Genomic DNA, 19,032 nt, shown 5'->3' with positions numbered 1-19,032 from the left:
ATATATAATATATATATAGTGTATATATTTATTTGTAATTATATATATATATTTATTTGTAATTATATTAAGGTTTATCTAATACACAATATTTATTTGGACTTGCTTCATCAGGAATCATTGTTCCATTCAACTTTCTACTAAGTGGTTGACCAGGAAGAAACTAAAATCTGACCAGTAGTTTTGCACATCAATGAAGAGTGTGGTATAATTTTCGGCCACAAGAGGTCAGCAGTGCACCGCTTAAGAACATTCTGAGTCATTGGGATTTTCTTTCTAAAGCAAAGGTAGCCAAAAATTGTACTCAATAGCGATTTTATTTTTCTCTTCTGTTTTTGAGTGCAGGTTTAATGTTTAAACTGCATAACTTTTGCAAAGATTTATAGTAAAACTTAAAACTAAAACCTCTTGTCTAGTTTTTGATGAGCACTTGGGCCTACTATGGCATTCATTATTTTTAAATGTTGGGTAATAGAGAGCTAAGGCTGTTTTGTTTTAGGTGCTACGTAAAGAAAGGTACCTTATCTGTGTAAAAAGTTTACGAGCCGCTGCACGTTGTCACAGCTGTAAACGACCACTAGATGGAAGCATTCTCTCTCTGTCTCTCTGTCTCTCTCTCTCTCTCTCTGGTGTCTTTTTTTTTTTTTTTTTTTTTTCCCAGTCTATCTCTTTCTTTGGCAAGAGTCAGTCCTTCCCCGGGCTGCCGTTTCTGGAGGATCCAGCTGGAGTGTGAGCGCATCACATCACAACTGGACCGCAGGAAGGGAGGCGAGCTGCCTGACAGAGGTGAGTGACTGACCTGTCATTTTGGAAACATGTTCATAATTTACAAACAAGTTTGAATGTACATTACTGCATTCCTAGGACCTAGTCTGTCACCTTGCAATGGTTCAACAGGTGCTCTGTCCACTCTTTTGCATGTTATTGCTTTCCTTTTTCACTACAAATGATACATGGCCATTTTGTAACATATACCCATTAAGCATTTTTGGTCTTTTTATATGTAGAGCAAAGATATGTTTCAAACAGACAAGGAAGTATGTAATTTAAGTTGACTTGCATTATGGACTGGATGTTGGGCGTGGGTACCAACAGGAGTTTGTGAAACGGGCATGTGTTGGGGAGTCTCCAATGAGGGGTAGCATCTCGACATTCTGAGAGAGAAATTACTTGAAACATTTCTTGTCTGCTTAATGACAAACCTCACTGATTTTCTATATATCAATCACAAAAAAAGGACACTCAAGAATGTAACGCATCACTTTGTTCTTAGGTGATATGATGTACATGTTATGTAAAGGTATTATATTAATTTAAAAGAAATAGTTCACTGTCCTTATCGCTGACCTGTAGCGTAGGCGCTAGGGAGGGAACTACTGTCTTTTAAGGCAATTTGGGTCCCAACTGCAGCTCCCTGACCTAGTTATTTATTATCATTCGCATTATGTCACCTTCCCTGTCACCATCCACAGCTATATAAAAGCAATAGATAGACATAGATATTAGTGTAATAATGTAATCTAAATCACTGACTGGCTAGGAGGAGGAAGAAAGGACTTCAACCAAACTCCCAAAACTCAATTACCTTCTTGTATGCTGCCTTCAGAAGTTAATGTGATGACTTATATTTCAAATAAATAGTTTGGAATACGTTCATGGGCCTTTTGAACAGTGCTTATAAATAAAATATAGGAGTAAAAATTAAATTAAACATGCTTCCATTTATAAAATGCTGGTTTGAATTGGTGTGTGTCAGTATATTGTAAATATACACGATATTCCACAGAGTATGCCAATGATATTTTTCTATGATTTCCCGAAATAGTCAATGCAAATGACACTAATAATTTATAAAAATCAGATGGTAGAGAATAGCTTGAAAGGTTAAAAAAAAAACAACTCGCAACGATAACAGGAAGCCCCAGGAAGACCCTTTCCACAAAATGGCTGTCACATCTGACTTAAAAAAAAAAAAAAAAAAAGATAATTTTTGCATTTACGACTTTTTATGTGTGACGTGCGCACACTCATGGCCAACAACGAGGCACTCTAAAATGGCCACGATGGCACGAAACCCCTTTTCACAAGCTTGCTCTCACATCTGACTTAAAAAAAAAAAAAAGATAATTTTTGTATTTACGACTTTCTATGTGTGACGTGCGCACACTCATGGCCAAAAACGAGGCGCTCTAAAGGGGCCACGGCAGCACGAATCCCCTTTCCAAAAGCTGGCTCTCATATCTGACTAAAAGAAACTAACTAACCTCATCGCTTTTTGTCACATGGAAGATGACCCGGAAGTGTTTACGGCGCACCTAAGGTGACATGGTTGGCGTAAAAAACAACTTTGCGTTCCCTCGCAATCTTTGCGAGGGAATGCAAAGTTTTTTTTTCTGTTTTTTTTTTCTGCTATGTCACCTTAGGGGCTCCGTATATTCCAGAGCATCTGTAAAGCTGAACCTCATGAAAAGAGTGTTGTGGCATGCAATGGAACTTAATATTTGACCACTGAAAGAAACCAGAAAATTAGCCCAGTACTGTACAGTTTGCACTTTTTGTAAGACTTAGCATGCATGAATGATCAAATTGTTTATTTTTCATCTGCACGGTTGACTTTCCAGGTGCGTCTATGTGTTTGAACAAAAATAAATAGTCTAATTTGTTTTATCACCTCAGGCTGCGGGCAAACTGTGAAGTTTTCTTTGCACCTAATTGGCAAAAATGAGGTTAATTCAATGTATTAAAATGCCGCTGGCTGGAATCGATACCTGTGAAGAGCGATTAACTCGCATTGGCGTGAGGAAACACGGTGCTGCTGCGAACTCACATATATCGTAGCCTTCCTATTCTTCTTGCCCCTCTGGAGGTTGTTGCTGGTGTCACTGTTGTTGTTCACGGGACTTTCTTTCAAGCTCTTCAAATAATTCAACCCTTTTACTTCTTACAGCGTGTATTTGTGTCATCGTTATTTCCCAGTCATTCCGAGCCCATCCAGCGTGGTGGTCACCATAATGTGACAAGCTCTTCACGCTCAATTACCCCCTCACTTGACATTATACCTTCAGCCTTACTGCTTTATTCGCTAGGCATGCTCCTTTCACTGTGAGTTGCATTTAGCGCCATTCATGCGAGCGTAACAGAGCAGAATATATACACATGCACGTTAATAATGAGTACAGAGCATGGAAAAATCAGCCCCTGTGAACAAAAAGTGATCTTATGAATATGCAATCTCTTTTGGGACCACTTGATTTCAAATAAGTAAATATAAGTTTAAAGATATGTCATATATTAGGATACTGTTATGATTGCTTAGAAATAACAAAATTGTTGGCATTTGAAACACTGGCTTTTAAATAAGTGGTGTTTTTCTATCTGACATTTGAATATCCTCACCATACAATATGAATCCAAAATCCGAAAATGTCATTTTTGTCCCCCAAAATGCTGCAAATGGCCGCATTTTGGAGCTGATTGTGTGCATGGCAATTTAGAGCAAATGGAGTAAAAGAGCGGACAATCTGTCGGATGCCGCTTCTCTTTTTTGCCTGACAATGCCAAATGCTGCATTTTCACTACACTTGCCATAGCAGGTCAGTAAATAAACAGTGCATTGATCAAGAAGTAGTCACAAATCCATTTACACAGGAATCGTTTCAATACCCATATCTTTGCTCACATTTTTGCCTTATCCAAAATAGTGTTTGTACTGTGGATATTAATAGAATTCATGGAAGATTTGAGTAGTTTTAACTCAATAAATCACCCTGTTTGCCTTTTTAGAACTCACTCTGCTTGCCTTTTGAGTTTTGGGTCATACTCATGTTTATGTACACTTATTATTGAATGATTGAACATTAGTTGGAATTGTGCACTTTTAGCCGTAAAGTTAACAATGAAACCTCTTTCTGAAATTTTGGTTGTCTTTTTTCAAAAAAGACACAGCTGAGCGTTTCTTGTATCGACTCACTAGTTTGTGCAAGTGTACCTAAAATTGTGGCCAGTCAGTGTCCTGCATATTCCACCTGTGTCACTGTCTGATCCCGGGCCTCCCAGCTGTCTAAAATCAGCACAGCAACACTATCAGACTGAAAGGAACAAAACCGTAATTAATGGATCACATTTTGACTGGTTTAATTTTAGCAGATGCCAAGATTAGCTTAGAGATTTATAACCCAGGGAACATTCACTGAATTGCGCTTTAGAAAAATTCTGTCCCTCCGGAGAACGCAATCCTCTCTGGGAGGGGGGGAAAATCGCTAATATCATTGTATATGACAGCTGCCAAATATGGTCTTTAGGCTGGCTAAAGTGTTTCCAAATGCTGCCTGCTTATTCAGCCGCTTGTTTCACGCGCATTAACTGTCCTGTTCGCGCATCACACGCCGCATCTACAGAGCTCATGCGGGCTCACGCACGCACGACCCCCCTGCACCCTTCACCATGAGCTCCTGTGCTGTGTTTTGGATTTAAAATCTAATTTTTGTAGCCACCTTTGTGTCCCATAATGGATTTATTCCCTGCAGATGCTACGCTGTCATGGAATGTCATATCTGTCCTGGCCAATATGGGCCAGTTGTCCATTGAGGATTGACCATTAAAGCTACTTTACTGTCTGGGGGGTTCCCCTCGCACATCACCTCCCAGTAACCAATGTTATTCCAAACAAACTACAAGCCATATTTTGTTACTGTGTTAACACAGATTCTTGTCTCGGGATTGGACAGGGCGGACTCGAGATGTTTTTGATCAAGAGCAGTCGAGACCAAGCCAGTAGATCAGTGAGAAGCGCAGAATGCGTATTATCTTTGTATAATGACATTTATTTTTGTCAGGACAATTCAATTTTAATACGTATGACTGCATAATTTGTAGAAGCGAAACAACAAATTGGTTTACATTTGAGATTTCTTTCATTGTAGTATTTTAAAAACAACAGAATTTGTTTTTGTAGTAAACACAATGAAAAGGGGATACTGGTCATTTTGTTCAGGTTTTTCGTGATTTGTCTTGGTCTTGTCCCCCAAAAGTCTTGGTCTTGACTTGGTCTCGACCTCCAGGCTTCTCGGTCTTGTGTCATTCTCGACCTCCAAAAGTCTCTGTCTCAACCTCCTAAAGTGTCGGTCTTTTCTTGGCCTCAACCTCAAAATGTCTCATTCCTGCCCCGGTATTGACATCCAAAAGTCTTGGTATTGTCTCGGTCTCGATGTCCAAAATTCTCTATCTTGTCTGGGTCTCGAGCTCCAAAAGTCTCATCTCAGTTTTGTCCAGGTCTCAACCTCCAAAAGTTGTGGTCTTTTCTCGGTCTCGAACTCCAAAAGTCTCAGTCTTGTGTTGGTCTTGTCCTCTAAAAGTCTCAGTCTAGTCTCGTTCTCGATCTCCAAAAGTCTCCTTGTCATGTCTCAATCTCCAAAAGTCTTGGTCTTGTCTCGTTCTCAATACTCTCTTTTCAATACCGGTAAGGTCTTGATTGCCACACTAAGATTCGGGCTAGGGAACCGGAAGATTACAGTTTAAAATGTACAACATAGCAACTGCTGATGCTAATCTGCTTCCTGACTACTACCAAGGTGCCCTTGAGCAAGGCACCGACCCCCACCCCTACAACATCCTCGCTTAAGAGGCACAGCACTGTTTGCGTGCCTCTTTCGTTCTCTGAATGCGTGTGATTTGGTTCTGTGCAACACAAATATATAGTATAGTCTCAGTCGAATTTCCCCTTCAGGGATGATGTAATAAATTATACTTAAATATTTGAATATGCCCAGAGCGACTTTGTACAGGAAAAGCCAGGCCCCAAGGTCAAAAATGTTAAGAAACTCTGTTTTACACTCTTCTGACTCAAGTTCCCACACTTACACATTAAAGTAAATCTACACACATTCTACAGCACAGTATCACACGAGTTAAAGTGACACTTTTTGGTATCATCTGTGCCAGCAGTATTTTGAGAGTCAGTCTTCCTCACAACTTTTAAGATTACCGAGCGATATAATGCTGAGCAGAAACCACACAGTCTCCTTGGCAACGGGATCAAAATATCCTCCACATACGCATCAGCAAATGTCCTGTGAGTACAAACGCGCGGGTCAGATTTCACACGTCACAATGTGAGCTGTGAGATGATTGTGTTGTATGTTGCAAATGTATTCAGTATCAGTACATGACATATTGTCAACTGGCTTTTCAGAACTAGGGCTGACATTTTGGGAGTTTTTACGCAAAAGAAAATTCTATATCAAAATGGAGGAATTTAATATTCATACAATTTGGCTTCAGTTCAGACTAAACTCTTGTGTAGGTACAGACTCCGTCCATGTTTAAAAATATGAACTTTGACCTTTCAGTGAACATTTGCTGTAACTAATTACTCACTGTACTACAGAATTCATGGGATCTTGCCACAACATTAATGTGTCACATGTCCACCGTGTATAATTAAAAAAAATATCTTTAATTTCTCGTGATTGCATAAGATTTATGGAATAGGAATCAAATTGAATTGTAGACACGAGCCTCTTCTCTCTCACGCAATTGAAAGGAAACGGGTCGCGTGTCATCAAGCTTTCTAGTAAACAGCACAATTATACTGTTGCATTACCACAATTCAATTTTTAATTTCCACATTTTTTTTTATAACAGAACCTGATTCTTGAAAATGAAGTTATGATGACGAGTGATACAACTCACACCGACAGTCTGCAGAACGAGCATGTTGTTTTTCTCGTGTCGATTCCACTGAACCCGCAGCTGCATAATGACTAATTGTAATTTGTTGCATCGACAGGGGTTCAATTTTGCCCTGAATAATGTAATGGGTGAACAACATCACCATGAATCAAAGGTGCCGTGTTTGGGAAATAAATGTAGTGACATCTAGTCCAGTATGGGTGGAAAGAAGCCCTTCGTTCGTTCTCTCGCTCCGCTCCTCTCCTCACCTCAGTTTTGTGTCAGTCACACATAAAAAAGAAATGGCGAGCTGTGAAAAGACACCTCCCTCTCTAAACATCCCACGAGAAATCTCACTTTCTTCTTCTCGTCATCCTCTAACTAGCAAGTGCTTATTTTCTGACATGTTTTGCTTTAATGCCCGATTCACGTGTAATTAGAAGGCAATGATACGATGGCTGGAAAAAGAGTTAGTGTCCTTGATATTGTCACTAGCTATGGTGCTTTATTTTGTCACACAGAGTTGGGCAGAGCCTGGTGTCTTTCAGTGTCTTTCAGCTTGAGTTGCTCAGTGACATGTCAGACCGTCAAGTCTTCTCCAGCTCTGCTCTCTGTTGTTACTTTGGATTTTTGTATATAAAGACTTTGCCACTTCCATGTCCTGCCTGCTTCTGGGTACAAATTTTTCTCCCTTGCGGCACAGTATGGCCTGACGAGTCATGGACCCAGTAGACTCAGACACAATCCATCAGTGCCCAGGGATCACCGCTTTGTAATAAGAGGTTATGGACTCTCTTCAGAACCTTTCCACCACCGTCACATTTGACGCCCTACGCTTCCACGCGGACCACCTGCTCCAACCCATCCCCCAGCCTCCAATCAGGGAGTGAGCGTTTCATCTGCTACCAATTCGCCTTTTCACCGGGAACCCAACATTCCATCACCTGAGCATGATCCCAAGGAGGTAGGATGAGGAGCTTGTGGCAGATTCCTGTTGAACTGTTTCTTGGCTTTCGAGCGGCAACCGAGTGCGTAGTCAGACGATCGCGCCAAGTTGGCTTTTGTTGTTGCTTTGGGGAAGAGCAGGGAGATGAGCCTAGTCTTAGAAGCAAATTCAGAGACATTAGAATCATTTGTCTCCTTTTCTTCAGAGATGCAAAGTCTGTGATCAGCGCTTTACTAATCAGTCTTCCAGCAAACGGCTAATGTCATCACTTCAGGGCTCTCAGTCTGCTGTAGACTATGGCATTGACTTGAGGATTTTGGCCTCAGAGTGGATGAAATGAGTTTAGACAGCTTTTGTTTGTGGACTTTCAGAGGAGCTTCAAGATTAGCTGTCCTCATGGGATGAGCCCGAGTCTCTTGAGCAGTTAATTCCCTCCTCTTGTGCCGCTCGACAGGTCACCCAGCCTTCTCCAAGCCCCAAGATGCCTTCTGCTTCCGGGGAAGAACCCATCCAACTCGGCAGAACTTGCCTCTCTTAGAAGGAACGCGCCCGGCGGGTTTAACAGGGTCTTCACGTTTATTGTGGAAGATCCGAGCATTTCATCAGCCAATGCCCACTCCAACCCACGAATTCCCATGCGACCTCAGAAGCCAACCTTTTGGTGTGGGACCTCCAGTGAACCTTCCCAGTGGATTAACTTCCCTGCCACTGTCTCTTCCCCCAATAAATGTCTCTCTTCAAGTGGTGCTAGATTCAGATTAAGAAAAGTATTTATGGATTGAGATTTTGTTGCTAATGCGAAATTTCTAATTGTCCCATTAGACTCACGTCGACCATTCTGTACACTTTTCCGTTCCTTCACCATTTTGGATAACCATCAGAAGCACATTAGGTTTTTGGGCATCTCTTCGCCATCTGCCCCTATTGGTCTTGGGCTACCCTGGTTAGAACTTCATAACCCGCACATAGACTGGGTGGCCGTGTCCATAGTTAGTTTGTAGTTGGAGCACTTTGTCTAGATGATTTTCTGTGTTTTTCGTCTCCAGCATCAAACCCTTATCCGACTGTTTCTCGTCCCAATCTTTCCTTGGCTCTCCCTCGAGGGAAGCATTTAGTAAGTCTTGAGCACTGCCCTTTCCCCTTCACCGACCGTATGACTGTGCCGTGGACTTAATCATCGGAGCTGCACTACTTTCTAATAGACTTGACAACCTATTGTGACCTGAGAGGGAAGCCGTGGAGAAGTATATCAGTGACTCTTCGGCTGCTGGTATCATCCGTCGCTGCTCCTCTCCTCACACGGTTCTTTGTGGACAAAAAGAGGCATGCATCAACTTGAGTCGAGGACTAAATGACATCACCATTAAGAATAGGTAAATGCTCCCCTTCATCAACCCGTCCTTTGATGTCTCCACCAAACTAGAGCATCGCTGTGTTTATCATTTGGTGTGTCGCCATGAGGGAGATGAGTGGAAAACAGACCATAAACGGCCCTTGGCCACTTTGAATATTTGGTGATGCTTTTTGGTCTCACAAATGGTTCAGTTTGGCCCTTTATATTGTCACACAGGGTTGGGTGTGGCCTGTTGTCTTTAAGTAGCTTCATTTGCTCAGTGACAAGTCGGAAAATAACATTTTCTTCCATACCCTGTTGATCTCAACCCTGCTTTGTGTTGTTACTTTGTATTTGTGTATGTGAAGACTTTTTACTTTGCCACTTTTGTGTCCTGTCTGCTGGGTCCAAATTCGGTTCAAAGGGGCCAGATATAATGGTGAGACCACATAAAAGTAAAATAACTAGATATGTAATGGTATGTCAAAAATTGGTGTGCTGTCTACCTTGATTTTAATGTCGTGATCACTTTCACGTTGGGCACATTAAGTGGGCAAAGCGTTTCAATACCAATTGGCCCAAATTTTCCTTCGATTTGTTAATGGCGGTCAGATCTGACTTGTCGGCCTTGAAAACACAAAGTAATACAATACGTTCAAAGTGGTCAGCATACTGTGAAGTATAGTCCATTAACATTTAATGGAGTACATTACACAGTAGTAGCCTATAACAAGGCCAAAAAAAACAAACAGCCAAGTTGGATAAAGTGAATAATGAAAGTGACACCTTAAAGCCTTAGAGTGTTACATGTCATAGGTAGAGCAGGATGGTGATGTGACAATAGAGTACATGACGTGCTATCTGTAGGAAGGAGGTGTTGACAGGATCCCCGTCTGTCACTTTGAGGGCATTTTGTTGACACTTGACTCTGATAACACCTCACAGGGATCATAAAAAAAGACACAGATGAAGTCATAATAGCTGCTTAAAGATGATAAGGCAGTTGGGAAAAAAATTGCTGTTGTTACTCAAGAATTAAAATGGTGCACAATGCCAAAATACGTCTTTGGAATAAAATCCTGCTTTCAACAACTTGTGATCCAAATAGGAACAAATGACTTTATTAAGGGTGTGTTTGAACTGATTGTCTTGTTCTTTGACTGCGAGTGCCTGCTGTGTGTTTTCAAGCGGTTCACGTTTTACTACTTCCTCATTCTCTGTCGAAGGTGTAACCTATTTTGTCAACAGAAGACGAGATGGCAACAGAAGAGGAAACACTGATACGCAACTTGTCTGTTGGTTTAGTAGACTGAAACGGGATTATTTTGTCCAAGTTTGTAGATCGGGTGAAAGTCAAACAAGTACACTGATAATGAAGCATTAAATTAATAAAGGATACCAGCAAATCGGTGGTCCATATTAAGTACAGCGATTTTTGGGGGGGGATTTTTACTGGCGATTTTGGGAAGGCGTATTATATACAGATGTGTGTTAGTCACGTGATTTTATGATATTCACTTGGTAATGTGATGAATTACTACAGTATGCATAATGTTTTGGCAGGTCAGGAGCATGGGGTGAAGAGGAGTCTCCTCAGCTGACCTCTAGGCAGATGACCAGTGATGGCCACAGCATCACCTCCACTGTAAGCGGCGAATGAAAATAAAACAAACAAAAACAAAAAATCTCAGCTGCACTAATTCCTTAACTATGAGTCTTTATGGATACATTATGGAAATGACACTTTTTTAATTTTTTTTTATTGAGGCATTATGATGCAGAAACACCCACATCCCTCAATTTTGTCAGAAGTAATATTTAGACTGCTACAAGGTCAAAGTTTAACTCCTCGACCAAACTGTTCATTCCTGTTATTAAATCAAGTAAAAGAAAAATGCACGGAATCAAAAAAAGCCAATTTGGATTGAGAAGAGGATCAACATACTGTTTGTTGAAATACAAAGTGCGAGCTCACCTTTGGTTGATTTTGTTTTTGGCAGCTTGAAGGACGGTGTGATAAATACAGAACATCAACAACCGGAACAAGAGCGTAAGGAGTTTCTGAGGTCACTGGAGAACATCCTGCTCGCCATTACGCTTTCCGTCATTATCATTATGACCGTGTTTGGTAACCTGCTGGTCATGGTGGCGCTATGCAAGGATCGACATCTACGGTGAGACTTTAACATGATTTTTGTCTGTTTTAAAAACTGGTACATGTTTATGAAAACAACACCCCTATTCACACTGCATTTTGCATGACGCAACGCTCCATCAAACCCATTCATTCTGCTTACAATGAGCAAGTCTGTATTTTCTTTTGCCGCAATCTAACATCTTGTCGAAGTGCAGTCTAACGAGTAGTAAAATCTATTTTTTTTTTTTTTAAGTTCCTGCTAGGTTGGCACTTCCAAATGTGGGCACGCTGGTAACCAAATTTGGTATTGCCGCAAGACTCTTTCACACTAAACAAGTGCAGTGTGAAAAGGGTTTTATTGTTCTGAACCAGGGTTGTTATAGTTTTGGAATTTTCATTTTACTTAATTTTGAATTTTGTTTTTTTTAAGTTTAGTTTTATATTAGTTTTACTTATTTAAAAAATACTTAGTTTTAGTTGGTTTCAGTATTAATTTAATTTTTTTTAAATGTTATTTTATTTGCTTGTGTGCAATATTTAATAAACACCATAGTAAAATGAAAAAGTAATGCATGTAAACATTCTTATTCCAATTAAAATCAACCCCAAAGGCTCATTTATAAAATTAATTACCAATGACTAAAACGCTATCATTATATTTTTGAAATTGGAAAACATAGTTTCAGTTTTTGTTTTTAAAAAATTTAATTTCGTTTTTAATTTTAGTCTTAGTTATTTGATTAATTTTTGTTAGTTAAAATAACCTTGTTCTGACCATCTTCTGAAAATGACCAATTGTACTGTGCTTGATTATGTAAAACGTAGACCTGATTGTGAACAGTTAGCTTAACTCATTTGCTCCCCAAAATGTATAAATATGTTCTATTTAAAAAATAATAATAATTATTGTACAGCATACAGAAGGCTTTTGATGCAGCCTCTCAACTGCAGAGAACGGGTGGAGCAATGGTAGTAATGACACAAATGGCCAGCAGGTGGCAGCAGAGTAAAAGAGCTCAACCAGGGCCATATTTAAAACAAGCTGATTTTCCCACAATTCTAAACAGATTTGTGAATAATGATGAAACTTGGCTATATTCTAATGCTAATTGCTGCAAAATGGAAACAGAAATATACTTTTTTTCCTCTTTTTCCTCCCTCGTCATATGTCAGGAAGAAAAAGACCAACTACTTCATCGTGTCATTGGCCTTTGCTGACTTGTTGGTGGCGCTGGTGGTGATGCCCTTTGCCGCCATCGAGCTGACCACCGGCGTGTGGAAATACGGCGAGATTTTCTGTCTTGTGCGGACGTCGCTGGATGTCCTCCTGACAACTGCATCCATCTTGCATCTGTGCTGCATTGCACTGGACAGGTCTGTGTTTATTTGTGTGCTTTTTGTGTGTCAACTAATTCAAAAAGAGTCAGCTGACATTTGGCCCACGCGCATGTTTTTCAGGTATTACGCAATCTGCTGCCAGCCTCTTGTGTACCGACACAAGATGACCCCTCTGCGAGTGGCGGTGATGCTCGGTGGCTGCTGGCTCATCCCCACGTTCATTTCCTTCCTACCTATCATGCAAAGCTGGAACGCCATTGGCATCGAGGATATAGTAAGTCCGCACTCACCTGGCGCGGTCGCAAAGGGCGAGATAATCAACTCACAGAGAGAAAGAGAAAAAAAAAACGAAAAAAAAACAAACATCCGAATCCAAGGTCAACTAAATATAAATATATAGTGCTGACGAGTCAGTATATCCTCCTTAAGGAGGAAGATGTTTTTTGGGAGAGGGCAAACGGAACATAAAGCTCCGCAGACTCATATTGTGTGTTTGTAATAACATTTTCAATCCCTCCAACACAGTAATGCAGTGATCACAAAACAATTTTGTCCTCAGCGGAGGCTGACTGGCTGCGAGCAATGACAGCACTTGAGCAGACATTTTCTGCTGCTCCGCCTGTGTTTTGCGGCCAGGTTATTTCAGAGCTACCTTAAAATGAGCCGCACAAATCCCGGGGGGGAGGGCAGAGATGGACTTATTCATTCAGCCACGTTTAATGAAATACACATCTCTTTGCTTTTTCCCTAAGCCACGGACTGCTGCCAAACGACATGTGCCAGGAATTAGGTCAGGCATACAATCAATGGCGTTAGAGTTTATAATTCAATTTGTTTCAGGAAAATACGCTTCAACTGTGAACTTTTGATAATCAGTTTGTTAATTTCATAATGTAAACCCAAGTTCAGTCTCTAGGTCATTAAAAAAATATAAAAATCCATTCCAATCCAAAATTTACCAAATTAAAACATTTAAATACAATTGACCTAAAAATGTCATCGTTCACACTTAATTTAACATACAATGTTGTACAAATGAGTCACCAATCACCATAAAGCAATTCAGCAATAATAAATTGAATACAAATATATTTATTTGTGTAGAATGGTGACTAGTTGTAATTTACAATGAACAAAATGGCCTGGAATTCACAAGTTGCTTCATGTTACAAATACCAATCACACTGAATTTGAAAAGAAAAACATATTGTTCCTGTCACCAATGTCTAACATGAAACACTAATCCCACCTAGTGGCAGAAAAATCACCTCAACACAATTGTATGACTTCATGATTTACAGTCTTTGTTAACCCTTTAGTCGATATTTTAAACTTCAAACAACTTTATTAATTACGTAATATAAAATTACTGCATGAATAGTTGAAAAGATGCAACCAATTTGTAATTGGTAACAATACTTGTGCCCTTAAAAACTTGAAAAACATATTTTGTTGCACATAAGAACAAATATAACTGTGACTAATTTGCGATTAATCACAAGTTAAATATACAAATCATGCAATTAATGATGATTAAAAATTGCAATCAAGTGACAGCCATAATATATAAATGGCATATGCATATACGTATGTAGTATGTATGTGTGTGCATGTGTGTTTATATACAGTACGGCGTGGACATTAAAATGATTTTAAGTTGCATTAGAAACAACATTAAAAAGCATTTAATTAGACTTACCTGCAGTCGCCCTTTTCGAGGAACTACAGTGCTGATATTATACTCGTGACAACTTGTACAAATGCTCTACAACATGTTACCATGTGAAAGGAAAGGAAAAAGGATTCAACCACCACGATACTGGATATAAATTGCAAAGTTGCGTGCCATGGAGAGGTCCGATTTAATAATACATCAGAACCAAAGCTCCTCAGTACCTCGCCACACGCTGAGATTTATGGGTGGCAAAATTCACTTTTTGGCTTGAGCGCACCTGCAGAATGTAAAAAGATGTGCAGACGTTTCACCTTTACTTTCCGAGGACACGCTGTACCTCGGTGAGCCGGCGTCCATGTAGAAATGATCATAACAAACCTTTTTTGGGTAAGACGTAGCGTTTCAAAAGGGCGTAAAAAATTCCAGTTAATTTCTGCAAACGTATTCCAAGTTGGATGCTTTCCATGTAATTGAATAAGAACACAATGAAATTAAATGAATTTGCCCGACCTGATTTGTCAGTTTGTCAATTTACTTCCTTGCATGGTGTGCTGCAGTAAATACTGAACTACTTTTATTTTATGTCCCAAATGTGTACTCAACATAAAATGCTAAACGCTTTATTACCTTCATCTTTCATTCATACTTACTGATGGTTTAACGGTTCATTCTTCTCTCTTCCGTTCTGGCTGCGTGAGTTCAGTTTCTCACTCACAGATGAGATGGCGTGAACGTGAGTGTGAATGTGCCCTGTGATTGTCTAGCGACCAGTCCAGGGTGTTGTGTTCCGTTCAGTCACCCAAAGTCAGCTACAGATCCATGCGATCCGAAATGCGGTAAGATGTATCGAGACTGGATGCATGGATATTTGGTAGTGTAGGGCTGTGCATAGGTTAGCTGTCCTATACATCCATCCATCCATCCATTTTCTTGGCCGCTTATTCCTCACAAGGGTCGCGGGGGCTGCTGGCGCCTATCTCAGCTGGCTCTAGGCAGAAGGCGGGGGACACCCTGGACTGGTTGCCAACCAATCGCAGGGCACACAGAGACGAACAACCATCCACACTCACACCTAGGGACAATTCGGAGCGCCCAATTAATCTGTCATGCATGTCTTTGGAATGTGGGAGGACACCGGAGTACCCGGAGAAGACCCACGCGGGCACGGGGAGAACATGCAAACGCCACCCAGGAAGGTCCGAGCCTGGACTCGAACCGGAGACCTCAGAACTGGGAAGCGGACGTGCTAACCACTCGACTACCGTGCCGCCCTGTCCTATACAGTCACTGTAAATTATCAAAAACATAAACATAAACGAAGCAGAAATGCACTGCAGCAGAAATTTGCTACATATCTAAAAACATGACAAAACATAATGTGAATTAAAACATTTGAGACACTGAAGACTCTATTTTTGTAACCTGTGTAAACACGGCATGCTGCATGGCATATCTCTGCGTGGGGGCAGGTTAGACCCGATGTTGGTAATGTTGCAGATCAGTGAGCATGAGGGATGCGCTGCTTTGGGAGATGTCAGATTGGGTTCCGTAATGGCTAATTAATGCAGCTCCTTTCATTCTCTTTAAATGTGCCGTGCTAGAATATCATGACGGAAGCACTACACCATGAAAAAAAAAAAAATTTGTTAAATGTTTGTTTGTTTGTTTGTTTGTTTGGTTAAACTTAAAATAATACTAATATGGCAGAAGGTGAGGTAGAAACCCATTACGGGCTTATCAAGGACCTCACCTAAGAATAATAAACTAACATTTTAATAACAAAAATATACTACCAATGCTATATATAGTCTCAACAAACATATCTTCAACATAACTGAATTATTACTTTAGCAAAAATACGAGTAATTCTATAGCAGCATTCATATTAATACTGTATCAGTCAAGCTTCTGCAGCACCAAATATCATGACATTAAAGCTTCCCTAAATTTCATTTTATATTTAGATAGAGACATAGAATTGGGTAATAATTGTGAATTTGTATTCCATAATTGGGTATCTCAATGAAAATTTTCCTCGAGATGTGTGATACAATTAAGTCCAAATTGTTGACTTGGTTGAATAAGAATTAACTTGAAAATTACAAATAAACAATGTTTAAAAATGTACTTCAGTTTGAAAATAAATGTGTATATTTGAAGAATGTTCACATCAAAAATTGTCAATGGCAAAAAAAGTGGAGGGTCTGATGCTCAATGTTTGTAGACCTCAGAATATGTATTTACATTAAATTCACAAAAATTACTTTAGACGATCTGTGCCAGTATTTAGACGTGGTCTGATCGAACATAAGTTGAGAGCGATTTTCAGTGATTTTTTTTTATCGAATTGTCACGTGGCATCTACGAAAATAATGAATGTGAATGTTCAAGTGTGGTTTACTTGTTAAACAGTTTTGCTCAATCCAACCAATCAGAGGATGGAAAAAAATTATGACGACAGCGAGCTGGCCTTGTGAGGCAATTGCAATGGAAGTGGCTGAAATCTGATTGGCTAAAAAAAACAAAAAACATCCACATATATGTACTGAAAGCCCACTACTGATGATATGCATACTGAACACCACAATATTTTTGAAGCTATAGCTAAAGTGAATGTTTCGCTGTACGTCCCAGATAGAAGAAAGACGAACTTCACCCGGTGGCTCCAACGAGACGAGCTGCGTCTTTCTGGTCAATCGTCCGTACGCGCTCATCTGCTCCACGGTGGCCTTCTACGTGCCGCTGGCCCTCATGGTCCTGGCCTACCAACGCATCTACGTGACCGCCATGAGCCACGTGCGGCAGATCGAGACCCTTCAGCGCGCCGGCTCCGCCCCGGCCGCCGGGACAACGTCCCCCATCGCCACTGCGAGGTCATCCACCTGCTCGGACCCGGCGGACCTCTACCACCTCAGGACGGACGGAGACTTCTTCCCGGAGCCGGCTCCCGTTGCCAACAGCCGCATGCGTGTTGAGACGAAGGCGGCAAAGACGCTGGCGGTCATTATGGGATGTTTTTGCCTGTGCTGGGCGCCGTTCTTCATCACGAATGTGGTGGACCCCTTCATTCACTACTCTGTGCCCTGGCAGCTATGGACGGCGTGGCTGTGGCTCGGCTACATTAACTCCGGCCTTAATCCCTTCCTGTACGCCTTCTTGAACCGAGCTTTTCGGAGGGCCTTTCTCGTGATTCTTTGTTGTGGGGACGAGCGCTTTGCGCGGCAGGGGAGCCTCTCCTACGGACCGACCCACAGAGTGTGCTCGCCGACATCCGTCAATGGGACGTCAATGGCGCTGAGGTAAAGACACCAGTTTCTATTTATGTTTGGCTAATTCTGTTCTGTCATATACTCGGGCTGACAAATACCAACATAAAATATCCCCAAAATAAAAATGACATCTTTTTCAACAACAATCTATATATCCCAATATAGCAATTTTTGATTTTGAATAAAATATACAATAAAATATTTTTTCAAATGTTTAATTTAATTTAAATTAAAACAAAAAAAATATTTTTATTGTACATTTTATTCTACATTTAGAATGAGTTTTAATTTAAAAAAAAAAGTTTTCATTTCAATTAAAACTTAGGAAAAAATATATTAATGTACATTTTATTGTAAATTTACAATAAAATATACAATAAAATATTTGTCTAAGTGTTAATTTAATTTAAATATAAACTAAAAAATAATTGTACCTTTTAGAATGAGTTTTAATTTAAAAAAAAGTTTTCATTTCAATTAAAACTTAAAAATAAATAAATAAATAAAATATATTATTGTACATTTTATTGTAAATGTACAGTAAAATGTACAATATATTTTTTCTAAGTTTAAATTTAAATTTAAAACTTGAGAAAAAAAAATTCATACTCTTGTGAACATAAAAGTGGAAAAGAATGTTAACCTAGCAGAAATATGGCTGCATCTTTTAGTCATTGATACAGTAATTTCATAATAATTCATAAAATTGAGTTAAAATTAAATATATGTACTGTAAAAAAAAACAAGTGTGGTATTGATTTGTGTTGAGGTCATTTTTCTGTCACTAGATGGCATTATTGGTTTTGTTGGTCGTATTAAGAGCTATCTAATCTTTAACATGAAGTAACTTGTGAAATTCTGCACATTTAAAAAAATGTAAACTACAACTTGACCCCAGTCTCCACAATTATTTGCATTATTATTAAATTTATTGCTGCTAAATTTTGACGTGGACGTGCCTGCTGCGTTGCGACTAGAATTTCCCCCAGTAGAGGCTTTCCAAGTAAGGGGCGGTCATTAATCACACATTTAAAAAAAAATTAGTGGCGTTAAAGGAACTCAAAATGAACGCACTAATTTCGACACACCGAGCATTCACCCATCTCTGGTTTTTAGCAAGATATTCAGGCTCTTTATTCCACAATTGTGTAGAATAGAAAGAAGGTGTCTTCACTTTGTTTGGGTCTGGTTTTGTCAACACTCCGTGAGCCAGCACCCGCTGACGTAAGAGATCCGGAAATATAAAGTAATACTTTGCTATTAATTGCACTATTTTTATATACTAGTCCAGCTAGTAGTGTCCAGTAACAGTGCTTGAAATTACAGCAGTTAAAAAGTAGCCTATAAACCGTAGAACTTAATTAAAATATATATTTTAGAGAAGATAAGTAAAAACAAACAAACAGAGATAATGTCAGGTCCGAGAGCAACTTCTTTTGTTCTCTTCTCCACTGTAGACTTTGCATTCATCTTTGTTTGCATTGTCTAGTGGCCAAAGACGTGTATTTGTTTGAACTTCCAAGCGCAAGAGATGATGTCATTTGGGATACATAAAAACAACACAGTGACAGTTCAAATAGATTTACAGTATGTTTTGAATTGTTGTGCCTACAAAAAGCCACTGGGCCGAGATGGTGCACTTTTTTTTTTTTCTCTCTTTCAGAC

The 19,032-nt window shown here is 39.7% G+C and overlaps 1 protein-coding gene across 7 annotated transcripts in view; it reads left to right on the top strand.

Moving 5' to 3' along the window:
* The first annotated feature begins 629 nt into the window (after window positions 1-629).
* The window catches only part of LOC144002600 (5-hydroxytryptamine receptor 4), a 34,413-nt gene continuing 16,010 nt past the window's right edge, over window positions 630-19,032 (top strand). For 2 of the 7 annotated variants that reach the window (XM_077497979.1, XM_077497986.1), the window contains exons 1-6: window positions 630-786; window positions 10,512-10,593; window positions 10,949-11,122; window positions 12,259-12,459; window positions 12,544-12,697; window positions 16,733-17,397. In XM_077497979.1, coding sequence (XP_077354105.1) covers window positions 10,571-10,593; window positions 10,949-11,122; window positions 12,259-12,459; window positions 12,544-12,697; window positions 16,733-17,397 — 1,217 coding nt within the window. In that variant the 5' untranslated portion in view covers window positions 630-786; window positions 10,512-10,570. Of the gene's footprint in view, window positions 787-7,194; window positions 8,989-9,202; window positions 9,388-10,157; window positions 10,240-10,511; window positions 10,594-10,948; window positions 11,123-12,258; window positions 12,460-12,543; window positions 12,698-16,732; window positions 17,398-19,032 lie in introns of those variants that run through there. The other 5 variants (XM_077497983.1, XM_077497982.1, XM_077497984.1 and 2 more) reach the window with 5 other exon arrangements.

Source organism: Festucalex cinctus, chromosome 15 (genome assembly GCF_051991245.1).
Source record: "Festucalex cinctus isolate MCC-2025b chromosome 15, RoL_Fcin_1.0, whole genome shotgun sequence".
Taxonomy (NCBI): Eukaryota; Metazoa; Chordata; class Actinopteri; order Syngnathiformes; family Syngnathidae; genus Festucalex; species Festucalex cinctus.
Note: the sequence above shows the minus strand (reverse complement) of the source record. Positions and strands in the feature narration are given on the sequence as shown.